General features: G+C 38.3%; 1 protein-coding gene across 2 annotated transcripts in view; it reads left to right on the top strand.

The window, feature by feature from the left end:
- Positions 1–17,151, top strand: part of AFAP1 (actin filament associated protein 1) — a 455,210-nt gene extending 438,059 nt beyond the window's left edge. For both annotated transcript variants that reach the window (XM_053704166.1, XM_053704167.1), the window contains 4 exons: positions 8,521–8,685; positions 12,942–13,132; positions 13,785–13,946; positions 15,752–17,151. In XM_053704166.1, coding sequence (XP_053560141.1) covers positions 8,521–8,685; positions 12,942–13,132; positions 13,785–13,946; positions 15,752–15,778 — 545 coding nt within the window. In that variant the 3' untranslated portion in view covers positions 15,779–17,151. The remainder of the gene's footprint in view (positions 1–8,520; positions 8,686–12,941; positions 13,133–13,784; positions 13,947–15,751) is intronic.
- The last annotated feature ends 3,534 nt before the right edge of the window (positions 17,152–20,685 follow it).

Raw genomic sequence — 20,685 nt, 5'->3', positions numbered from 1 at the left:
TTAGGCGGGAGTAACTCGCCAAGAGCTTGTAGGGTGGATAGATCAGCACAGGTGCAGCGTGTGTCCTCACACCTGGACTCCTCCCCCGGAACTCTAGAGCATGCAATTTTAAACAACTTTCTAATTTGTCTTGGTTCTCTTGTAATCTTTATTTGAAAAAGAAGGCATCTAAGCAATTTGTTTTGTTCAGCACGCTAGAAAGCATTTGTTTATTGGTGGGGGAATTTATCCACCAATCAGCAAGAACAACCCAGGTTGTTCACCAAAAATGGGCTGGCATATAAACTTACATTCTTATATTTCAAATAAAGATACCAAGAGAATGAAGAAAAATTGATAATAGGAGTAAATTAGAAAGTTGCTTAAAATTGCATGCTCTATCTGAATCACAAAAGGACAAATCTGGGTTCAGTGTCCCTTTAAGATGAATTTTAGAAAATTGCTGAGAAACTGACAACTTAAAGGGACACTGAACCCAAAGTTTTTCTTTCGCGATTCAGATAGAGCATGCAATTTTAAGCAACTTTCTAATTTACTTCTATTATCACATTGTCTTTGTTCTCTTGGTATCTTTTGTTGAAAAGCAGGGAGTGTGCACATGTCTGGAGCACTATATGGCAGCAGTTTTGCAAGAGCATTAGAGGGCAGCACTATTTCCTGCCATGTAATGCTTTAGACACCTACCTAGGTATCGCTTCAATAAAGAATAACGTGAATGAAGCAAATTTAATAATAGAAGTAAATTGGAGAGATTTTTTTTAAAATGTTATGCTCTGTCTGAATCTCAAAATAAAGATTTTGTGTTTCCTGTCCCTTTAATGTTCTGGTGCATTTTACTGTTTGAGTTACCTTGTTCTACAGCTTTAATGAACCAGCAGACAGACATAGGGGATGGTTACTACAAATACCTTGGCAGAGATGTAATCAATTCATTTTTTTTTTTTTTTTTTTTTTTTTTTTTCAAGAGGTATAAAAAGGTAAAACCAACTTTATTAATTACATAAATACAAACATCAAGGTGACCCCCAGATATCTATATTTATTTTTTTTTTATTTTTATTTTTTTTCAAAGCTTTATTGAAAAGTAAACAGAAAGTATACAAAATCCGTACATCAAAAGTCATGGAATACAGGAATATTTGAACAGATGACTCCAAGGAGTTCAATTGGTTGCATAAAGATAGCGTAACAAAGAGTGGGCTAGGTGTAACAAAGAGTCCATTTGAGAGTCTATAAGCCCATTCATGTTCCTTTCGATGTACTCTAACAATATTATAAATATATAACAGTATTTGGTCAGAAAAGATAGTTGAGCTTCGGTCATAGGGCTAATGGTAAGCCCATGTCCGAGAAGAAAGAAAAGGAGGAGAGTAATGTAGAAAGGGAAGGAGAAGGGCGAGAGGGAGAGAAAAAAAAAAAAAAAAAAAAAAGGGAGGGGCAGAAAGGAGAGGAGAGGAGTGGATAGAAGAAGGGGGGGGGGGAGACGGGGGGGAGGGGGAGTTAAGTCAGATATATCTCTTGAAAAGAGAAGGGGGGAGTCCATGCCAGACCCCGCTGTGGACCGCAGGTCTGTCATGCCTCCTTTGTTCATAAGGGTTTAGGCCACTAGAATGCGATCCGGTCTACCCTTTTTCCACTTTTCCAGCATGTATTCATGGGTTTCTATCCTGTCGTCTCTCATGAATCTAAATCTCTCCAGTAGGAGGTATCTGTCTACCTGGCCGGTCCAGTCACTCAGTGTAGGCGCGTTCACACTCTTCCAATTTTTGGGGATAAGGGATTTCGCGCTGTTTAGCATCAAATAGAAAAGGTATTTTGTGGCCTTGTCTTTAAACTTGGGAAGGTCATGATACAAAAGGATGCTAGGTGCTCTAGGCAGGGAAGCCTCGACCACTTTCTCCATGGCAGTCATCACTGAGTGCCAATATGATCTTACAATATCACAACCCCACCAAAGGTGTAGAAGGGTACCTGGTTCCCCACAACCCCGCCAACATTTTCCATCTGTCTGTTTATAGATTTTTTGTAATCTGGCAGGAGTGAGATACCATCCTGACAAGTATTTAAAGTTGGACTCCAGTAGTTTTGCTGAGACTGATGTCTTTGCATGCGCTCTAAATATTTTCCCCCAGTCTTTATCTGTCAGGGGTAGGTTAAGTTCTCTGTTCCAATATCGTGTGTAAGTAGGCAGTGGGGTGTCAGTATGTGAGGAGAGCAAGCGGTAGGTAATGGAGATCATATGTTTCGGTGTTTGCGGGAGTAGGCACAGGGATTCAAAGGTGGTTGGGTTCCTGGTGATGTAGTGCAGTTTTTTATGTGTCGTTAGATAGTGCTGAAGTTGAGTGTGAAAGTACCAGGGAAGAGCAAGGCCGGAACCCTCCAATTCAGACCGGGTTCTAAGTTTTTGATCTGTGAGGAGACGATGGAAGGATACTTGTGGCACCTGTGTTTTATCCACCATTACTCTCTGCGTGCAGGTGAAGGGTATGTCTGGATTGTTTAAGAAGGATGTGAGAGGCGAGGGGTTTGTGGAGATGTGTGGGTGTTCTATTAGCAATCTATCCCAGCATGTGAAAAACTCCCTGATGAAGGGATAATCGGTGATAAGTTTCGGTCTGGACTTAGGTGAGATCCACCCCAACAGTCCAGTGTTCTGCCTACCTAGGATTACTCTACATATTTGGACCCAAGTTTTATCTTGAAGGTTATGACACCACTCCGCCTGATGTTGCAAGAGGATGGCGCTTTTATATAAAGCCAAATGTGGCACCCCTAGCCCCCCCCCTGTCTTTCGGCAGGTACAGGGTCTTTCGTGCAATTCTCGGTCTCCCCCCCCTCCATATAAATTCCTCCAGCACATTTTGTAGTCTGTGTAAGAAATGGGACGGGAGGGGGATTGGAAGAGTCTGGAGATAATACAATATTCTGGGCAGAATATTCATTTTGATAATGCCTATTCTCCCAAGCCAGGAGATAGGTTTGTTTCTCCATGAGGAGAGATCACCCGTAATCACTGTGAGCAAGTTTGTATAGTTTGCTTCAAAAAGACCCTCCGCAGATGGGGTAAGGTTTATCCCTAAATACTTTAATTTGTGGGTTTGTATGCGTAGGGGGCACAAAGAAGACAAATGGCTGAGTTCTTCAGGGGGGAGGTTAATATTTAGAATTTCGGATTTGGTTTTATTTAAATGGAAGTTCGAGTATCTACCATATTCCTCAAATTCTCGCAGTGCTTCGGGTAATGACCTGCAAGGGTCTGATAATGATAGCAGGACATCGTCCGCATACATGGACAACTTGTGCTCCTGTTCCCCGATTTGAATTCCCCCTATTTTAGTATTGATTCTAATTCTTTGGGCCAAGACCTCCATCACCAACACAAACAGTAGTGGCGACAGAGGACACCCCTGTCTGGTACCATTTTTTATGCTAAATGGCTCAGAGAGGATATTGTTGACCCTGACTTGTGCTGAGGGGGCTGTGTAAAGTGAAAAGACTCGGTGTGTGAAGGTTTTACCAAACCCCATTTTCGACAGGACCGCTTTCAGGAACTTCCAGCTGATCCTGTCGGTTGAGACAAAGATCGCCTGGATCTTATTTAGTTGGGCATAGTTTCCAAGTAGGGTAGCTTTTATGGTGTTGTCCCTTGCCTCGCGGCCTGGGACAAAACCCACTTGGTCAGGAGATACCAAATTGGGTAGGAATTTATTTAACCTAGTTGAGAGGATTTTCGCGAATATCTTTATGTCCACATTGAGGAGGGAAATTGGGCGGAAGTTTTCTGGTTTATTGGTTGGTTTTCCCAGTTTAGGGATAGTTGCTATGTGAGCTAACAGCATGGAGGGGGGAAAGCCCTGGGAGGAGTCTATAGAATTGAATAGGCGGGCCAAGTGAGGGGCTAATACAGCTTTGTAGATTTTATAATACTTGGCACTAAAGCCATCAGGGCCTGGGCTTTTGCCAGAAGGCAAGCCCTCGATGGTATGTAATACCTCCTCAGGGGAGATAGGGGCATCCAAAACCTCTGCCTCTGTTTGTGACAGAGTAGGTAAGGTGACTGAGTTCAGATATAGGCTCATGTCAGGAGAGGGTTGCGCTTCATCTTCCTCCGAAGAGAGGCCGGAAGGGCCTTCCAGATTATAAAGGCCAGAGTAATATGTCCTTAGGGTTTCAGCTATACCAGGGCTGTTGGTATGGGTGTTATTTGACTTGTCGGTTAGTGAGTGAATGTGTGATTTCAGGGTCTTCCTCTTAATGGCTCGTGCCAACAGTTTCCCCGGTTTGTCACCAAACTCATAGTATTTTTGTTGGGTTTTCAGTGCCATTTTCTGGTGTTCTAATGTGTGGATATCTTGGATGTCTTTTCTAGCTTGTGTCAGTGAATCAAGGGTAGAGCTATCTTTTGGATCTTTTTTATGTTTGGCTTCTAGTTCTCTTATGTTGGATAGGAGGGAAGAATATCTGATGCTTGTTTGTTTCGCCAAAATGGCTTTTTGTTTGATCAGTTCCCCTCTCAGGACGCATTTATGTGCTTCCCATATTGTGTGTTTAGGGATTTCAAGTGTGTCATTCAAAGTGAAATAGTCAGTCAAAGTGTTTTCAATCTTACTTCTGATTAGTTGATTATTAAACATGAAATCGTCAAGTTTCCAAATAAATGGCCGGTCAGGTACTGTGGGCCATTTCAGTCTACAAAGAACCGGGGCATGATCTGACCAGGTCATGGGCAAAATTTGAGTACTCAACACTGATGCCAGTGTAGACTGATCAGTGAATATGTAGTCTATTCTGGTATATACATCGTGAGGATGCGAGAAAAAAGTATAGTCTCGTCTTGTAGGGTGTAGGGTGCGCCATGTGTCGTGAACTGCAAGTTCCTCCAATCTACTATTGCATAGTTTAATTATTCGCTGTGGAGCGGAGGCCACTCCCCTGGAGGTGTCCAGTTGAGGGTCTAAAGGCAGATTGAAGTCTCCTGCTAGGAGCAGAGCTCCCTTCAGAAGGTCCAAAATTTTACTGGTAAGTAGTGACATAAATTTGTGTTGGTTTTGGTTGGGGGAGTAGGCGTTAGCGAGAGTGACTGGGCGGCCATGTAGAGTGCCCACCACTATTAAGTAGCGGCCCTCTGGGTCTTTATCTATCTGCTGTGCGATAAAAGGCGTTGAGTGGCGGATAAGTATCCCCACTCCATTTTTCTTGGAGGTGCCGGATGCAAAAAAAGTGTGAGGGAATTTGGAGTGTGACCAGTTCGGTTCTCTACCTCTTTTGAAGTGAGTCTCCTGTAGGAATAGTATGTCGCAGTTCAACCTAGTCGCATCCCTAAGGAGATGTGATCTCTTTTCTGGTATATTAATACCCTTAACATTTAAGGACATGATGGAAAGGTTGTGAGCTGTTTGGGAGGTCATTTTGTGGTTTAAGTGTTTAGTAGTGCTGAGAATTCAGTGAGCAAGGGAGAGTTGAGGGAGTGGGAGAGAGAGGGAAAAAAAAAAAAAAAAAAAAAAGATGAAGGGAGGGGAGGGTAGGAGAGAAAAGGGGAAGAGGATGGAGAAGGAAGGGAGAAGAGAGATAAAGATAAGTGTAAAGTGAGAGATTAGTTTAGTGTAGAAACAGATTTTAGTAATAGTAGAGAAACAATAAAAAGAAAAACTTGTACAATACCTCCAACCTATAGAAGAAAAGGATAGAAGGCTAGAGTAAAGTAAGTGTGGGGTCAGTATCTCCACACCCGGTCAATGAGAAAAATGCAATATATAAACTGAGAATCAACTTAGAAAATCTGAAAAAACAAGTGCAAATACAAAAACAAGGACAACATTTTTCGTAAATGAAAGGCCTGATAAACAACTACGCTTGCAGTAACAAATACAACAGTTAACCTATGCAGATCCATGAGGGATGGGATTAAGGCTAGTGAGGTAGCTCCTTTTATGGGGAGTTTTGCTGCCTATGCCAAGGTATTAAGTGTGTAGGGCCTCTTCGGGAGAGTCAGGGGTTAGCTCCCTCATTATTAGTCCCATCATCTCTAGGGTAAAAGCCCACGGGGATAAAGGGGATATTAGATATAGCCTCTTTATGAGCGAGTGGTGGACGGGGAGAATTGGGGGCCCAGCAATTCAGTTACATAGTGTAGTAGACAGGTTATATTATGTATAGTGGACTATAGTATTGTATGAACGCTGGGTATTAGATCATAAAGGTCAAGATGCTCAAGGGTTATTGATATTATAAGCTAGTATTAACCTAAACGAGGTTACTGGGCATATATGAGATATCTTGCTGTAGGATCAGGGAAACTAGGAGGGCTGTGCCCTCAAGTATCTATGTCTGACTAGTATTAATCTAAGAACTACCAACTTAATTATGTGATGGTGTGGGACATCACCAAGGACCCCTGGCAGTAGCAAATTCATGGCAGTCTCCTTATACAGTGTACATTCATTAGGTTACAGAACATATAAAGCCTCAATTTAGGTAGTTGTAATGTGAAAAAGAACCATTAACAATCAAACATTAACAGTCAAACCAGGCCATTTCAGGATACAGCATCTCCGGTGGCATAGTCTGTACAGTAGAGAAATAGTGACATGCTGTACCTCTGGAATATTTGAATCTGGTGTTAAAGGATCCAAAGGCTGGAATTTTCAAGTGTCCCTTGTGCGGGAGGGGCCCCCAGAGCCTTGCGAAGGGAAGTCCTGAGAGGAAGCCCCAGAGGACTCCGGGTGCTGGATATTTATGTCAAGTGTCCTGCAAAACTCAGATAGGTCGTTTGGGGACCTGTAAATAGCCTGAGCACCATTTTTGGAAGCCATCAAACACACCGGGAAGCCCCACTTGTATTGTATCCCATTGGCCTGGAGTTCTGAGGTGATAAATTTGAGATCCCTTCTTTTCTGTAGCGTGATTAGGCTGAGGTCAGAGAAGATTTGTATAGGGATTCCTGCGTGGGTGAAGTTTTTGATGTTTCTTGCTTTTAGTGTGATTGATTCCTTGTCCTTGTAGCTAAGGAACTTAACAATTATGTCTCTAGGTGGGGCCTTAGGTGGGGGCCTAGGTCTAAGGGCCCTATGAGCTCTCTCGATAGGTATGTTTGGCGAATCAGGTGTGCCTTTCAGCGTGCGGAATAAGTCCTGCAAATAACCCTCCAAGGCCTTTGGGGAAACGGATTCAGGGGTCCCCCTTATCCTAATGTTATTGCGACGCCCCCTGTTGTCTAAATCCTCAACTTTTGAGAGTAAAAATTGGATATGTTCTTCATGGTCACTGAGCAGTTGAGAGTTAGTGGTAACTGTTGTTTGAAGGGTATCATGTTTGGCCTCTAAGGCCTGTACTTGCTGGGTAACCTGGGTTATGTCCTTCTTTATGTCACCAAACAGAGACCTCATTTCTGAAAGCACTTTATTAATGTCCTCTTTAGAAGAGATGGTATTGAGGTCGTGTCTTGTAAGGTATACTTGTTGTTGTGAGGTCTCTGTAACAGGTAGTTCATCAGCCATGTGAGTGGGGGAGGGGGGTCTGGAATCTGAGGGTTCTAAGTTAGGTGGTGAAACTCTAAGAAAGTTAGTGAGGCTTGAGGACTTAAGTCCTTTTTCAGGTTTATTGTTATGTTTCCTGCTGGCCATGTTGTACAATAAATATTAAACCAGTGAGCAACCTGTGAGAGTGGCAGGGAGAGCCGGTCTGTTAAATGATTCAGGCAGGTAAGCCTATATGGGCCCCACGTGGCTCTAGATAGTAGGGGTAGTGTAATCAGACTGCGATCAGTGGCCTAGGGCAAACTACCAGAAGAGAGCCTCTGCTGTGTTGTCTGTCCCTTGCAATGTTATGCTATGCCCCGGGTTGAGAATTTAATATGAAGGCTGTTTTTCCCATGTAAGCTCCGTGTTGCAGGCATGTGGAGCGTAAGGTGTGGGGCTAGTTTAGTAAGGAGGTCTCTTACCGGCTTCCACTGCTGTTCATGAGGTCTCCGGTAACGCTCTCCTAGCCTCTAGGAGAGCCGCCATGTGTCCTCTTCTTCTGTGATGCGGTGCAGCCGCCAGCGGACGAGACCGCCAATGGCGAGGTTCAGAGCGAAGCGACTCGTGATTTCCCACACCGGATCACTGTGTGAGTGTGTGCAGTCGCGATGTCCTCAGAATGTAATCAGGGGAGCAAAGTTTGCTCAGTAGTCGGTTCGCCTCCTCCGTGTCGCAGTAAAGAGCCGATGCAGGTTAGGCCGCAATTTGTCAGCCTCGATGTGCAGGCACAAAAAGTACAGCTCCGAGATGTTCTCAGCCCCTAGAGAGGTGCAGGGTATTGTTGTGGGGAGATCTGCAGTAAAAGTTGTCAAAACTTAGGATGTTGATAGTGAGTTATAAGCATTAACCGGGTGTGGAGCATCAGAGCCAATTTTTATGCTGCCATCACCCTGCGTGGCCAGGCTCCGCCCCCCGTAATCAATTCATTTTTAACTTGCGTTCAAAAACTCTTACAACTATTTTTGCCTTGTGTTAAAATTCTACTCTCTGTCTCTCCATTTAGATGCTGAGCAGTACAAATATGGAAAGAACAGAGTGGAAGCAGACGCCAAGCGATTACAAATGAAAGAGGAGGAGTTGCTGAAGAAAAAAGAAGCTCTTCGAAATCGGTTGGCGCAGTTACGAAAAGAGAAAAAAGACATAAGGGCTGCCATTGAAGCCAATGCTGGTACGTTTTTTCCGAGATAAAAATGGCTACAAGTTTACACTGATGCAGGAAAAGTATAAGGCTGTGCCTGTGAGGGATTATGGGTAATATACATGAATGCTGGGAAAAAAGAATGTTGGTTATTTGATAATATTCTTATCTATGAAACATTATTGTGGTAATAGCATCAGCGCCCCCCTCAGTACAGAAATCAGGAAACGCAGGACAACATGGGAGCTAAATGTACTCATTCAATGCAAACTAAAATGGTTGATTCAGTATTTAATGGACACTTTCATGATTCAGATAGAGCATGTCCTTTTAAACAACTTTTCAATTTACTTCTGTTATCAAAATGTGCACAGTCTTTTTATATTCACACTTTCTGAGGCACTAGCTCCTACTGAGCATGTGCAAGAATTCACGGTGTATATTTATTTGTATTTTGTGATTGGCTAGTGGCTGTCACATGATGCCGGGGAAGGCAAAAATAACTAACTTTTAAATTATTATACATTTGTTGATCATGCAATTCTACCATATGTATAATATAATCTTCTAAACAAAATATCTTAAGTCTTGGTAGTGATTGTTTTATGAAGTTCTGAATCCTTATTCTAGCAGCTGTGTCCTGCAGCTTGATCAGAAGTTTATAAAACTGATATAATTAGGAGAGACTGCGGGAAAGAGTTAAAAGCACACTATGTACAATTACATTAAAATAAAACATTTGGGCTATTCTAATGCTAGTAAAAACATAATCAACACTTTCTATATGATCTATCACTGAGGTCCATGCAGATTTTTAAAAGGGGGAGGGGGACGATATATCAAGGGCCGAATGGCCCCTGATGCCCTTCAGGCTCACCGGAAACAGCAGTTATGACCGCTGCTCCATATCTGGTCCGCTGCTTCTGAGGCTGCGGTCTGCAATCCGCCCGATCCTATACGATCGGGTTGATTGATACCCCTGCTAGCGGCTAATTGACCGCAAATCTGCAGGGGGCGGTACTGCACAAGCAGTTCACTGCTTGTGCAATGATAAATGTCGATAGCATATGCTGTCGGACATGTTCTGCTGAGCGGATCATGTCGGACAGACCAATGATAAAACGGCCCCAAGGAATCAGTGTAAGAAATGGCTTGTTCATGCTTTCCATGGCAAATAAGGTATCTCTCTGCATGGGGACAGTGCAATGTAGTCCTGTATATACAATTGGTTACAATTGTGGTTAGTAATGTCCAATTCCGATTATCTCCTTGATCCAAAAATAGAGATAAATATCAGCAGATCCTTGAAGGATAGTGAGTTCTTTATTAAGGTAAGTGAAAATATTAAAAATATGAAAAATATGCAAAAAGTGCTAATAAATTCTTAAAAACTCTAAAAAAAATTGTGATAAATGGTGAAAAATGTTTGAAAAAATCAAAGAAATTGGGCGAAAAAATATAAAAATAGAGTAGGTGAAAAATATATCCAAACAGTTGTGTAGAGAATGTTTATATATATTGTGATTATAATCAGTATTAGTGATAAATTGTTATAATGCTTTCTGGTAGTATATCCTCAGAGTGTGATAAAATTGGGAAATGTAGTTGGAAAGAAGATCCGGTCTCTGTCCAAGACTCAGTCCCTTAGAGTACTTTTTATTAATCCTGTGAATAAAGCAAATATAACATGGTGCAATATTGCTGAAAAAATTGTGAATAAAATCAGAATGAAGCTCACCACATGATGTCAACGCGTTTCGGCCCTTCCTTAGGCCTTTATCAAGACTATAGATAGTCTATAATCTGAAGTAGTTCTGTCTCCCACTTAGTTGCGACAGCCTCCTCCAGCAGTAAAACTCCAAGACTCAGGGCAAAAAAATGTTTTTTAAAGGGACAGTCTACAATAATATAAAAATATAGATAATCCCTTTATACCCATTCCCCAGTTTTGCATAACCAACCCAGTTATATTAATATACTTTTTAACCTCTGTGATTACCTTGTATCTAAGCATCTGACAACCCCCTGATCACATGACTTTGTATTTATTTTCTATTGACTTGCATTTAGTGCTGTGTTGTGCTAAATCTTAAATAACTCCTCGGGTGTGAGCACAATGTTATCTATATGGCCCACATGAACTAGCAGTCTCCTGTTGTGAAACACTAAAGGCTTAAAAACAGACAGAAATTTAGAGGTTTAAATGTTATAAAGTATATTAATACAACAATATTGGTTGTGCAAAGCTGGGGAATGTGTAGTAAAGGCGTTATATATCTTTTTAAACAATAACTATTTTACTGTAGACTGTCCCTTTAAGTCAGAATAATGTGTTATATGCTGTGCAGTCTTGCAGCAATACATACATTCATAGTCTCAGATTGACTGTGTTACCAGGGGTCCCCGGGAAATGCCGAGACTTTCACAAGGCGGCTACCTTTGTCCTCAATGGTGTGGTCCGCAGTGCTGGGGTCAAACACAGCAGTCTGTATAAGAATGGTAGCAATCTGTACCACAGTTTATAATGATACACTATGGTGGTTGCAGTCTCAGATGCTGTACATTTTAAGAAGGTAATTATACTACAATCCCTTGTGCAGTCTATAATACATGTTTGTACTTTTTATTTCTTCCACTTGATATTACAGTACAAATGCTGCCATCATGTGGAATTCTAAGGAAAAACAGTGAAAGACTGAAGCTAGATACTGTATCTATACATCTTACTGATATAATTATATTTCTATATTTATTTTATTTTTGTATTTACAGGGACATGGGGAAATTTTCTTTTAAAGATGCATTTTTTGTTAAGAAAATATGTTATTAGATAATGTATATAACTACTTTATAATATCACCCGCTAGCAAAGTTTTCTGTGGTAAATACTGAGTGTATTTGCATAAATGTATTAAAAGCATGAAACTGTCATTTTGTTAAAGGGACAGTAAAGTCAAAATTAAACTTTCATGGTTCAGATAGGGCATGCACTTTTTAAACGGTTTTCCAATTTACTTTTATCAACAAATTTGCTTTGTTCTCTTGGTGTTCTTTGTTGAATGCTAAACCCAAGTAGGCTCATATGAAAATGTCTAAGCCCCTGCAAGCCGCCTCTTATCTCAGTGCATTTATAAGCTTTTTGCAGCTAGACAGTGCTAGTTCATGTGTGCCTTATAGATAACATTGTGCTCATTCCCGTGGAGTTATTTATGAGTCAACACTGATTGGCTAAGATGCAAGTCTGTCAAAAGAACTGAAATAAGAGGGCAGTCTGCATATGCTTAAAAACAAGATAATCACAGAGATAAAATGTATATTAATATTACATTGTTGGTTATGCAGAACTGGGGAATGGGTAAAAAAGGGAATATATATATATATATATATATATATATATATATATATATATATATATATATATATATATAATTAAACAATAAAAATGTTCGAGTAGACTGTCCCTTTAACACAGTTTGTATTTGTGTGCAGTCTACTAGGGATGCTCCCCTTGAAACACCCCCTTCTTGGCTTTTGTTTATCTTATCTCCTTTGCTGTAGCTAATTAGGTACAGATATCAGTGAGCTCCTGTGTAGGAGTGTTAGGGTTCTTGAAAAACTACAATGATCAAGTTCTCAAGTTTAAACTACAGAAAAATAGGAAAAGTAAACCCTGAAATACATTGCAAACAGTTTTTTTCACTAACTAAACTTTTGCTGGAAATTAAATTTAGGGTTAAATATCCCTTTAATGCATTTTATGTATAATTTTCTACTCTATGAACTTCCTTGATAGTGTTTAATTATTTATGTTGTGGTCTATAAACTATTTATCTAGGACAAGTGTTCCCTCTAAGACCAGTTGTGTGAGCGACCCACCAGTAAAACAGTTTATAAGAGCAATTAGAAAACTTTGCACAATGCAGATTGCAAGGTCTGGTTCCCTTATTAACTTTTTCACTGCTGGGACCTTCACAAAACTGGCCTTAGACTGAGCACTGAACTAGGACATTTCCTGTACTCAAATCAAACGCACTGAGAGCATGATACCCTTGTGCCAGTGCCATGTCTTGTGTGCTCTGAAATTGAGAAACCCTGCAAATAAAGATAACAATTTTAAGTGTTAATGAAACATATTTCAATTAATATATTTGCAATGCATCTATACGCAATATATGTCTAAAATATAGTTTACTGTGATGAGCTAATACAATGAAAAGCTGTTGTGATTTGGTGGAAATGCCTTAATTGGCCGTTGATAATGTTTTAGTCTGTTGCATTATTTACAGGAAGAAAGTCACAGGTTCTCCTTGAAGAAAAACTGAAAAAACTTGAGGATGAATGTAAACTGAAAGAAGGTGAAAGAGTAAACCTGGAGTTGGAACTTACTGAAGTGAAGGAAAGCCTGAAGAAGGCAATGTCTGGGGGAATCACACTGGGACTTGCGATAGAACCAAAAACCACATCATCAAGGGCTCAGGTAAGTAAGGTGTTGTATGCTGAGTCTCATTAACCATTAAACACTCTCATGTTCTACCTGTGGGGTCTTTTCTGTACAATAATAATAAAAAAAAATGCTTAATTGCTCGGAATCATGGCTAGGAGTCTTTTACAGTTGGTATCATATGTTATGTACTTGTGCAGTGATGTATGTATTTTCATAGGGCTGGGGAATTAGTCACATTTTTCCTAGTTGCATTTAATAAATATTATTATTCACTATGATGATACCTTTTCAGCCCTCTACATATGTATGTGTATGGGGCTAAAATGTACTTGTTTAAAGGCACCTTTTAACGTTTTGGTTTATTTTTTCTCTGTCCTATGTATGACTATGTACTTGTACTTCCTGATCTGATGTGATTGGTTTAAATCTTACTATTCTTGATGTAAATTAAATGCTAAACACAATATAGATTTCCTGGCTCTACACTTTATCCCTGAGGGCCGCACTATTCATTTTTATGTTTTTTCAATTTACTGCTATTCGGATTTTATTACTATTTTGTTAATTATACTACAAAACATTGTGCAATCTCCCTCACCATTTTGTCTGTCAGTTTGCTACCATTTTCTGCAGTTACAGTATGTACAACATGCATGAAGCAATAATAAATTATTTTATTTCCTAGTCCCCAGTTCTACGGCATCGTACAGTAGAGAACTCCCCCATCTCTAGCTGTGATACAAGTGATACAGAGTGCTCCCTTCCAGTCAACAGTGCAGCTGTGTTAAAGAGACAGCCAATCACAAAAAACTCTCCAGTACGTGGTCACGTTCTTAGAAAAGCCAAGGTGAGATGACTAAACTCTATCTGTTTCTGTGTGAAAGGGCTTCCTGTTTAATCAACCCAAACAAGGGTTTATTTTTAATGTGACATAAATTATACTATTTGATCATGTAGATTAAATGAACAAAAAACAAACAAGCTGCTGTTTAGCTACTATTTCACCATGTATTGTCTTGTGTTATAAGAGAGAGCTGTAGACCTAATCACATATATCATTAAAATCATGGATTTGTCACAATTTTCCTTTTTCTTGTCTCCCTGTTAAAAGGCAACGTTTGTATTTATTTAATTTGTTGCATCAAACAAACCCCTTTAATTGGCATTCAGTTAGTGAGATGTATGTGACCATGTATGCTAATTAGGTTATCAATTAATACATGTACTATGTTTATATCCTTTTCCTTGCTATAACTGGTTATATTAAATGTTTCATTTGTATTGTGCTATGCATTTAAGAATGCAAGTTTTGCTTCATTGGTAGAATAATTCATCACAATTGGATCTATATTAGAGAAATCCCTAGTTTTCTGTAAATGACACATTTTGTAATATACATTGTCTGTTATTTTGTTCAAAACAACAGACAATAACATGAAATGCTTTTTCTCTTCAGATACTAGAATGTTATCAAATAAAGAAGAAGCCAGCTAATATAACAGTCTAATGGTCATTTTAGTGTAGTGTGATATAGTATATTTGCTTTTGGTAAGACCATTGTTAATAATAGTAATTGATAATAGTATTGTTGTCATATCTGACTATCTATATCTAAGCATGTTTAGAAATGTTAGATCAAACGCAAATCATGGTAGAAAAAAGTAAAATAAGATTTCACTACACCTACAGATTTTAAAGGGAACTTAAAGTCAAAATTAAACTTTCATGATTCACATAGAGCATATAACTTTAAACAACTTTACAATTTACTTCTATTATCTAATTTGCTTCGTTCCCTTGGTATACATTGTTGAAAAGCATGCATAGCAGGAGCTGGGAGCTAGCTGCCAGTTGGTGGCTGCACATATATGCCTCTTGTGATTTGCTTACTGATTTGTTCAGCTAGCTCCCAGTAGTGCATTCCTGCTCCTTCAATAAAGGATACCAAGAGAATGAAGCAAAGTTGATAATAGAAGTATATTGGAAACTTAATACAAACTAAATATAGGGGGCACCCTTGGTCAAAAGACAAGAATAGGTTATGAAAATAAAATGTAACTATATAATAATGAAATAAACAATAATGTTACACTCTATCAGATGAGGGTCAAACAATGTGACAGAATACAAATGTCAGATCGGTAAATATAAAAGGAATGATAAAAGTCCAATAAATCAGAAAGCAGGGTATCAAATAGGCAACCCAAGTGTATGTGATGAATCCAGGTCCAGGCAGCTGTCTGTGAATGGATCAAAGGCCAAGATCCATGATCAGCAATCTGTAGAGAGTAGAAATAAACAGAAGCGCCACGTGGCCTAGCACTGTATATATTCGTGTGAGATGGTGCATAGAATGTTTATACATTTGGTAGAGCCCCCCTCTTGGTGCAAGTAGAGCAGGCTGGAATCAAACAGTCACCTAGCAGACTGACCTCCGGTGTACCTCAAACTCCAATAGGTCAGGATACCATATCCCTAAAGGAACATTGAAGGAATGAATGAAGGAACATTTTTGGGTTTCATGTCCCGTCTTTAAAATTGCATTCTCTTTGTAAATAATGAATGTTTAATTTTGACTTCACTGTCCCTTCAAGTATAAATGACTTGTTTGGTTTGAAAGATGTAAACTACAAATCTCTCTTCTTTTTTCAGGAATGGGAGTTGAAGAGTGGCACATAAATAATAGGATTCCTCATATGACGCTCTGTTTCAGCCTTAAAAAGTACTGACCAAGAAAAGGACCAAACCACTTCATACAACCCCTATGTTTCACCCATATGTTGCCTACAATGCCTCGTAATTCAGCTTTAAATTAGCCACTCTCTTAAAAAGCTTTTTTAACCACCTTCTCTATACTGAGGGGCAGAAGTCTACAGGAGGTTGCAACTTGTGAGCTTTCCCTTTTTTATTTTTTTTATTTTTTTCTTCTTTGTTTTAAAGTCATAAGTGCACAATGAAACTCATTTCCATTAAGCCTTTTGCTGCAGCTAAATGGTTTGTTTTTATGACAATGAATCGGTCTGACTATTTTATTGGTGGATTTGCATCTTTCATAAGGCGCTGCATATTCTAGAGGTCTAATAAGGAAGTATACAGATTGGATTATATATTTTTTCACACCTGTCAAGATGTGCGGGGTTCAATTTTTACCATCCCATATGAAATAAAATGTCCTTTGTATTATAGGAATTTTTTGACTTTGATAATTTAATCTGGTCAAAAAAAGTACTTTTTTCTAATTTGTGTAAATATCAGACTTTTTCCACCAACAAACTGTAAATAACTTAGTTTTATTCCATATGTTTACTATTCTTTGGCAGTATTTATAAGTATTCTTTTGCAATTAAGTTAAAACACTCATGTTTTTCACCTTCATGTTTTCCGATTGCTCCGCAAAGAAACTTGTGATGGTACATTTGTAATATTTCCTTTATTTCATTTTTCTTTACATTAACAAAATAATAATAATTTTCAATGACTTTCCATAACTTACCAGCAATGTAATTTTAAAGGGATGATAAATCATATAGGTTTAAAGTTTAACAGTGAAACCTTTACCATATAAAAATGTAAAACTGAGTTATTCATGTCTATAATTGTGGCATTATATGTTAAAAATGTTCTTTTTTTCTTATTTTACCCCATGTTGCTTCCCTCTGCCCTTGTATTTTCCTTATTTGTGTGCAGTGACATAGAGAGCAGCCCCACCACGTCTCTATGTAGTAGGCAATGAGCGCTCCTGCATATAGCTTTAATAGCACTCGCTGATCTGATATGCAGCAGTGCAGGATGGCTCTCACTTGCGGCAGAGCTGAGTAGAGGTTCCCACAGTAATCCCATGGTGAATCAGAACTCTTGTTCTAGGAGCACTCCTTTTAGGAAGTAAATGTGCATTAATTAGGTTTACAGGAATTTGTGCAGACAGAACTGTAGGGCCACTGATCGGACAGATTTGCGAATGCTTGTTACTGTGTGACAAGCCAACCCATAGGAAAAGCAAGCCCTATGGCTAAGAAGCTTATTGGGTATCAGTGAGAAACAAGAAAAAAAAATGTATGAAATAAGGTTCAATTTAAAATATTTAGAATAATTTCACACATCATACCATCTAGAAAAAATCTAGGATTGTTTTTTGGATGTACACACAATTTAATTTTAATTTATTAAAATATTATTCGGCCAGCTAAAACGCTATGTGAAAAAGTTAGAATCAATATTTTGGTTTGTTATTTTGAATTTACAGTGACATTCTGCTGCAGTTTATATGGGCTTCAACCACTTTTTTTAAGAAAAATAAATGTAATCAATAGGCGAATTATGAACATTAAACGAATGCCACTTTTAGGACCACACTTCTATGTGAAAACGGAAGTGAAAGAGAGCTCAACTATTCCACAAACGTAAACACTATAACAAAAGGTTGCACTCTAGGAAGTTAAAAAGTTACTTTTATTGCATAAATTAAAGGGATTTGAAACTCAAACATTTTGTTTTGCGATTCAGACAAAGAATATCATTTTTAAAAAAGTTTCCAATTTATTTCTGTTATCAAATTTGCTTTGTTCCCAAGGTATTCTGTGTTGAAGAGATACCTAGGTAGGCATCCAGAGCACTACATGGCAGTAAACAGTACTGCCATCTAGTGCTCTGGCAAATGGATAACATTCTTGCAAAACTGCTGCCATTTAATGCTCCAGAAATAGGCCGGCTCCTAAGCATATGTCCCTGCTTTTCAACAAGAGAATGAAAGAAAATTTGATAATATAAAGAAATTAAAAAGTCGTTTAAAATCCTATGCTCTATCTGAATCATTAAAAAATGTTTGGGGTTTCATATCCCTTTAAACTGTGATACATGAACAGACACAAATCAAAATTTGATGTAGCAAATGTGCCTTTACCTTCAAATACCTAACTTAAAAACAACCATATTCACATGTATATTAATAAAACAAAACCATAGGGCAACTTATTTATTAGCAAAAGTCCCCCTAATGGTCTAAACCAAAAATGGGACATATTTTGTAAAGTAAAATCCATGTTATGACTTGATTTATATATGTCCTGAATTTGTGAATTGTACTTCTGAGATTTTGTGCGTATGTGAAGTTAGAGGAAAGTCCTTGTTGGCTTTCTGTGACCTTACGCACAAAGTAGATATGGGATTAATGAATTATGAAACTCCTATTATAAATTGCCCTACGGTGGTTTTGTTTTATTAATATACATGTGTTTGGTTTTATTTATTTAATCTATGTATTTAAAGATACAGGCACTCAGAATTTCGACATGTTTGTCCGATTTTGCTACGTCAATATTGATTTGTGTCTGTCCCTTTGAATATAGGAATTGATATGGCTCCTGCAGTGCAACCTTTTGTTATATTGCAATTATTATCATGTTTTTTTGTATTGTAAAAGAGAGTATGTATATATATATGTGTATATATACCGTATATATGTATATCTATATGTGTATATATACCGTGTATATATATATATCTATATGTGTATATATACCATATATATGTATATCTATATGTGTATATATACCGTATATATGTATATCTATATGTGTATATATACCGTATATATGTATATCTATATGTGTTTGTATATCAGGTGCGTGATAAATAACCAGCTATTACAATTCTTAGATCTTTTCAAAATGTGCCCCAATTGTCCCCAAAATACACTGTAGTGTTTTTTTTGTTTTGTTTTTTTAAATGTAGCATTTTTTTTTAAATAACTGCAAGAAGCAGTTATGAGGGGTTAAAGTGAGCGGGAGTGGGGTGTTAGAATAAAATCAGCACTGAAAAGTACCTTTACATAGCGGACTATGGAGACTGTGTGTTCCCTGTAAATATATATGTATGTGCTTATATACATATATATATTTGTGTTAATATGTGTATATAGAGATTTCAACACATAAATACATATTCGTATACATATATATTTAAATTTGCTGCCCATCACTGCGCGACTTACCCCATTCGCTCTGCTAGGTTCTCATGTCGTGTCTCACGGAATCAGAACGAGGCTCCCATTGAAGCCTATGGAAGTGCACTCTCGTGAGCACAAAGCTTCTGCGCAATGTGAATGCGAGGTTGTGTACGCATTGCACCTAACTTGTAATATCGGCACACATTTGCGTGCACTGAGTGGAGCGCAAATATCGCTCTCGCATAAGTTATATTTTGCGCTCCACTCGTAATCTGGCCCATATTGAGCACAAGCTTCTTAAAGGGACAGTCTACACCAGAATTGTTATTGTTTAAAAAGATAGATAATCCCTTTATTACACATTCCCCAGTTTTGCATAACCAACACAGTTATATTAATAAATGTTTTACCTCTGTGATTACCTTGTAGCTAAGCCTCTGCAGACTTATCTCAGTGCTTTTGACAGACATGCAGTTTAGCCAATCCGTGCAGACTCCTAAATAACTCCACGGGAGTAAGCACAATGTTATCTATATGACACACATAAACTAGTACTGTCTAACTGTGAAAAACTTTCAAAATGCTCTGAGCTAAGAGGCGGTTTTCAACTGTTTAGAAATCAGTTTGTGCCTACCTAGGCTTAGCTTTTTAAAAACACCACCAAGGGAACAAAGCAAATTTGATGATAAAAGTAAATTAGAACGTTGTTTAAAATTGCATGCCCTGAATCTGAATCATGAAAGTTTAATTTTGGCCAGACTGTCCCTTTTAATTGAAATTAAAAATGCGGTACTGGTGAAAAGGGATACACCTCTGTAGTATGACGAGAACATTTTTTTTTCATAGTGACCTACTCATATAATTTGGTAATTTTAGTTTTTAAAAAATATTTGTCGTCTGTATTTTTCTTCTTTTTCCTTTTTTTTAAAGAGAAGGTTCAATTAATTTTGTGCCCCCTTTTAAAAGGTTTTCTCTAAAGCTACACTAATTTTTGGTAACTGAATCTCTGTATCAAATGTAGATAACATTTATTCATTACATTAATTAATAGTTCAACCTAAGCTTTTCAATTTTAAAAAAAACTTCAATAATAAATTAATAAGTGTGCAATTTAAGTTCTTTGTTTTAGAATGGCACATATTTACTCTGCTGGAAATTTGGCATTTGGCTAATTGACATAATATTTTTGCCCTCATTTTTATTCTTTATTAAAGTGAATGTAAATTTTGATGCTAAACTGCCCGGTTTTTAAAAATTTGATTAAAAACAGGGGCACTTTAATTCATCAATATTTTCATTTCACTCCTGTTGTGAAAATAAACTTACTTTTTAATCTTCACAGCAGCTCCAGCTTCCTCCACCCATTTCAAAGCCTCTTCCTGGGTCTAAAATGAGGTATCTGGCTTCCTCCAATCGCAGCAGTGAATCAGACACTGAATCCCCCGGGGGGGAATCTGTGATTGGAGGATGACCTATCAATCATTTCTGACATCAGAAATGGCTTGTGAGACCGGAGGAAGCAGCAGCTGCTGTGAAGATTAAAAGGTAAGTTTTTTGTCACAACAGGAGTGAAATGTAAATTTTGATGAATTAAAGTGCCCCTGTTTTTAATCAAAGTTTTAAAAACCGGGCACTTAAGCAT

Source organism: Bombina bombina, chromosome 2 (genome assembly GCF_027579735.1).
Source record: "Bombina bombina isolate aBomBom1 chromosome 2, aBomBom1.pri, whole genome shotgun sequence".
NCBI classification, from domain to species: Eukaryota; Metazoa; Chordata; class Amphibia; order Anura; family Bombinatoridae; genus Bombina; species Bombina bombina.
Note: the sequence above shows the minus strand (reverse complement) of the source record. Positions and strands in the feature narration are given on the sequence as shown.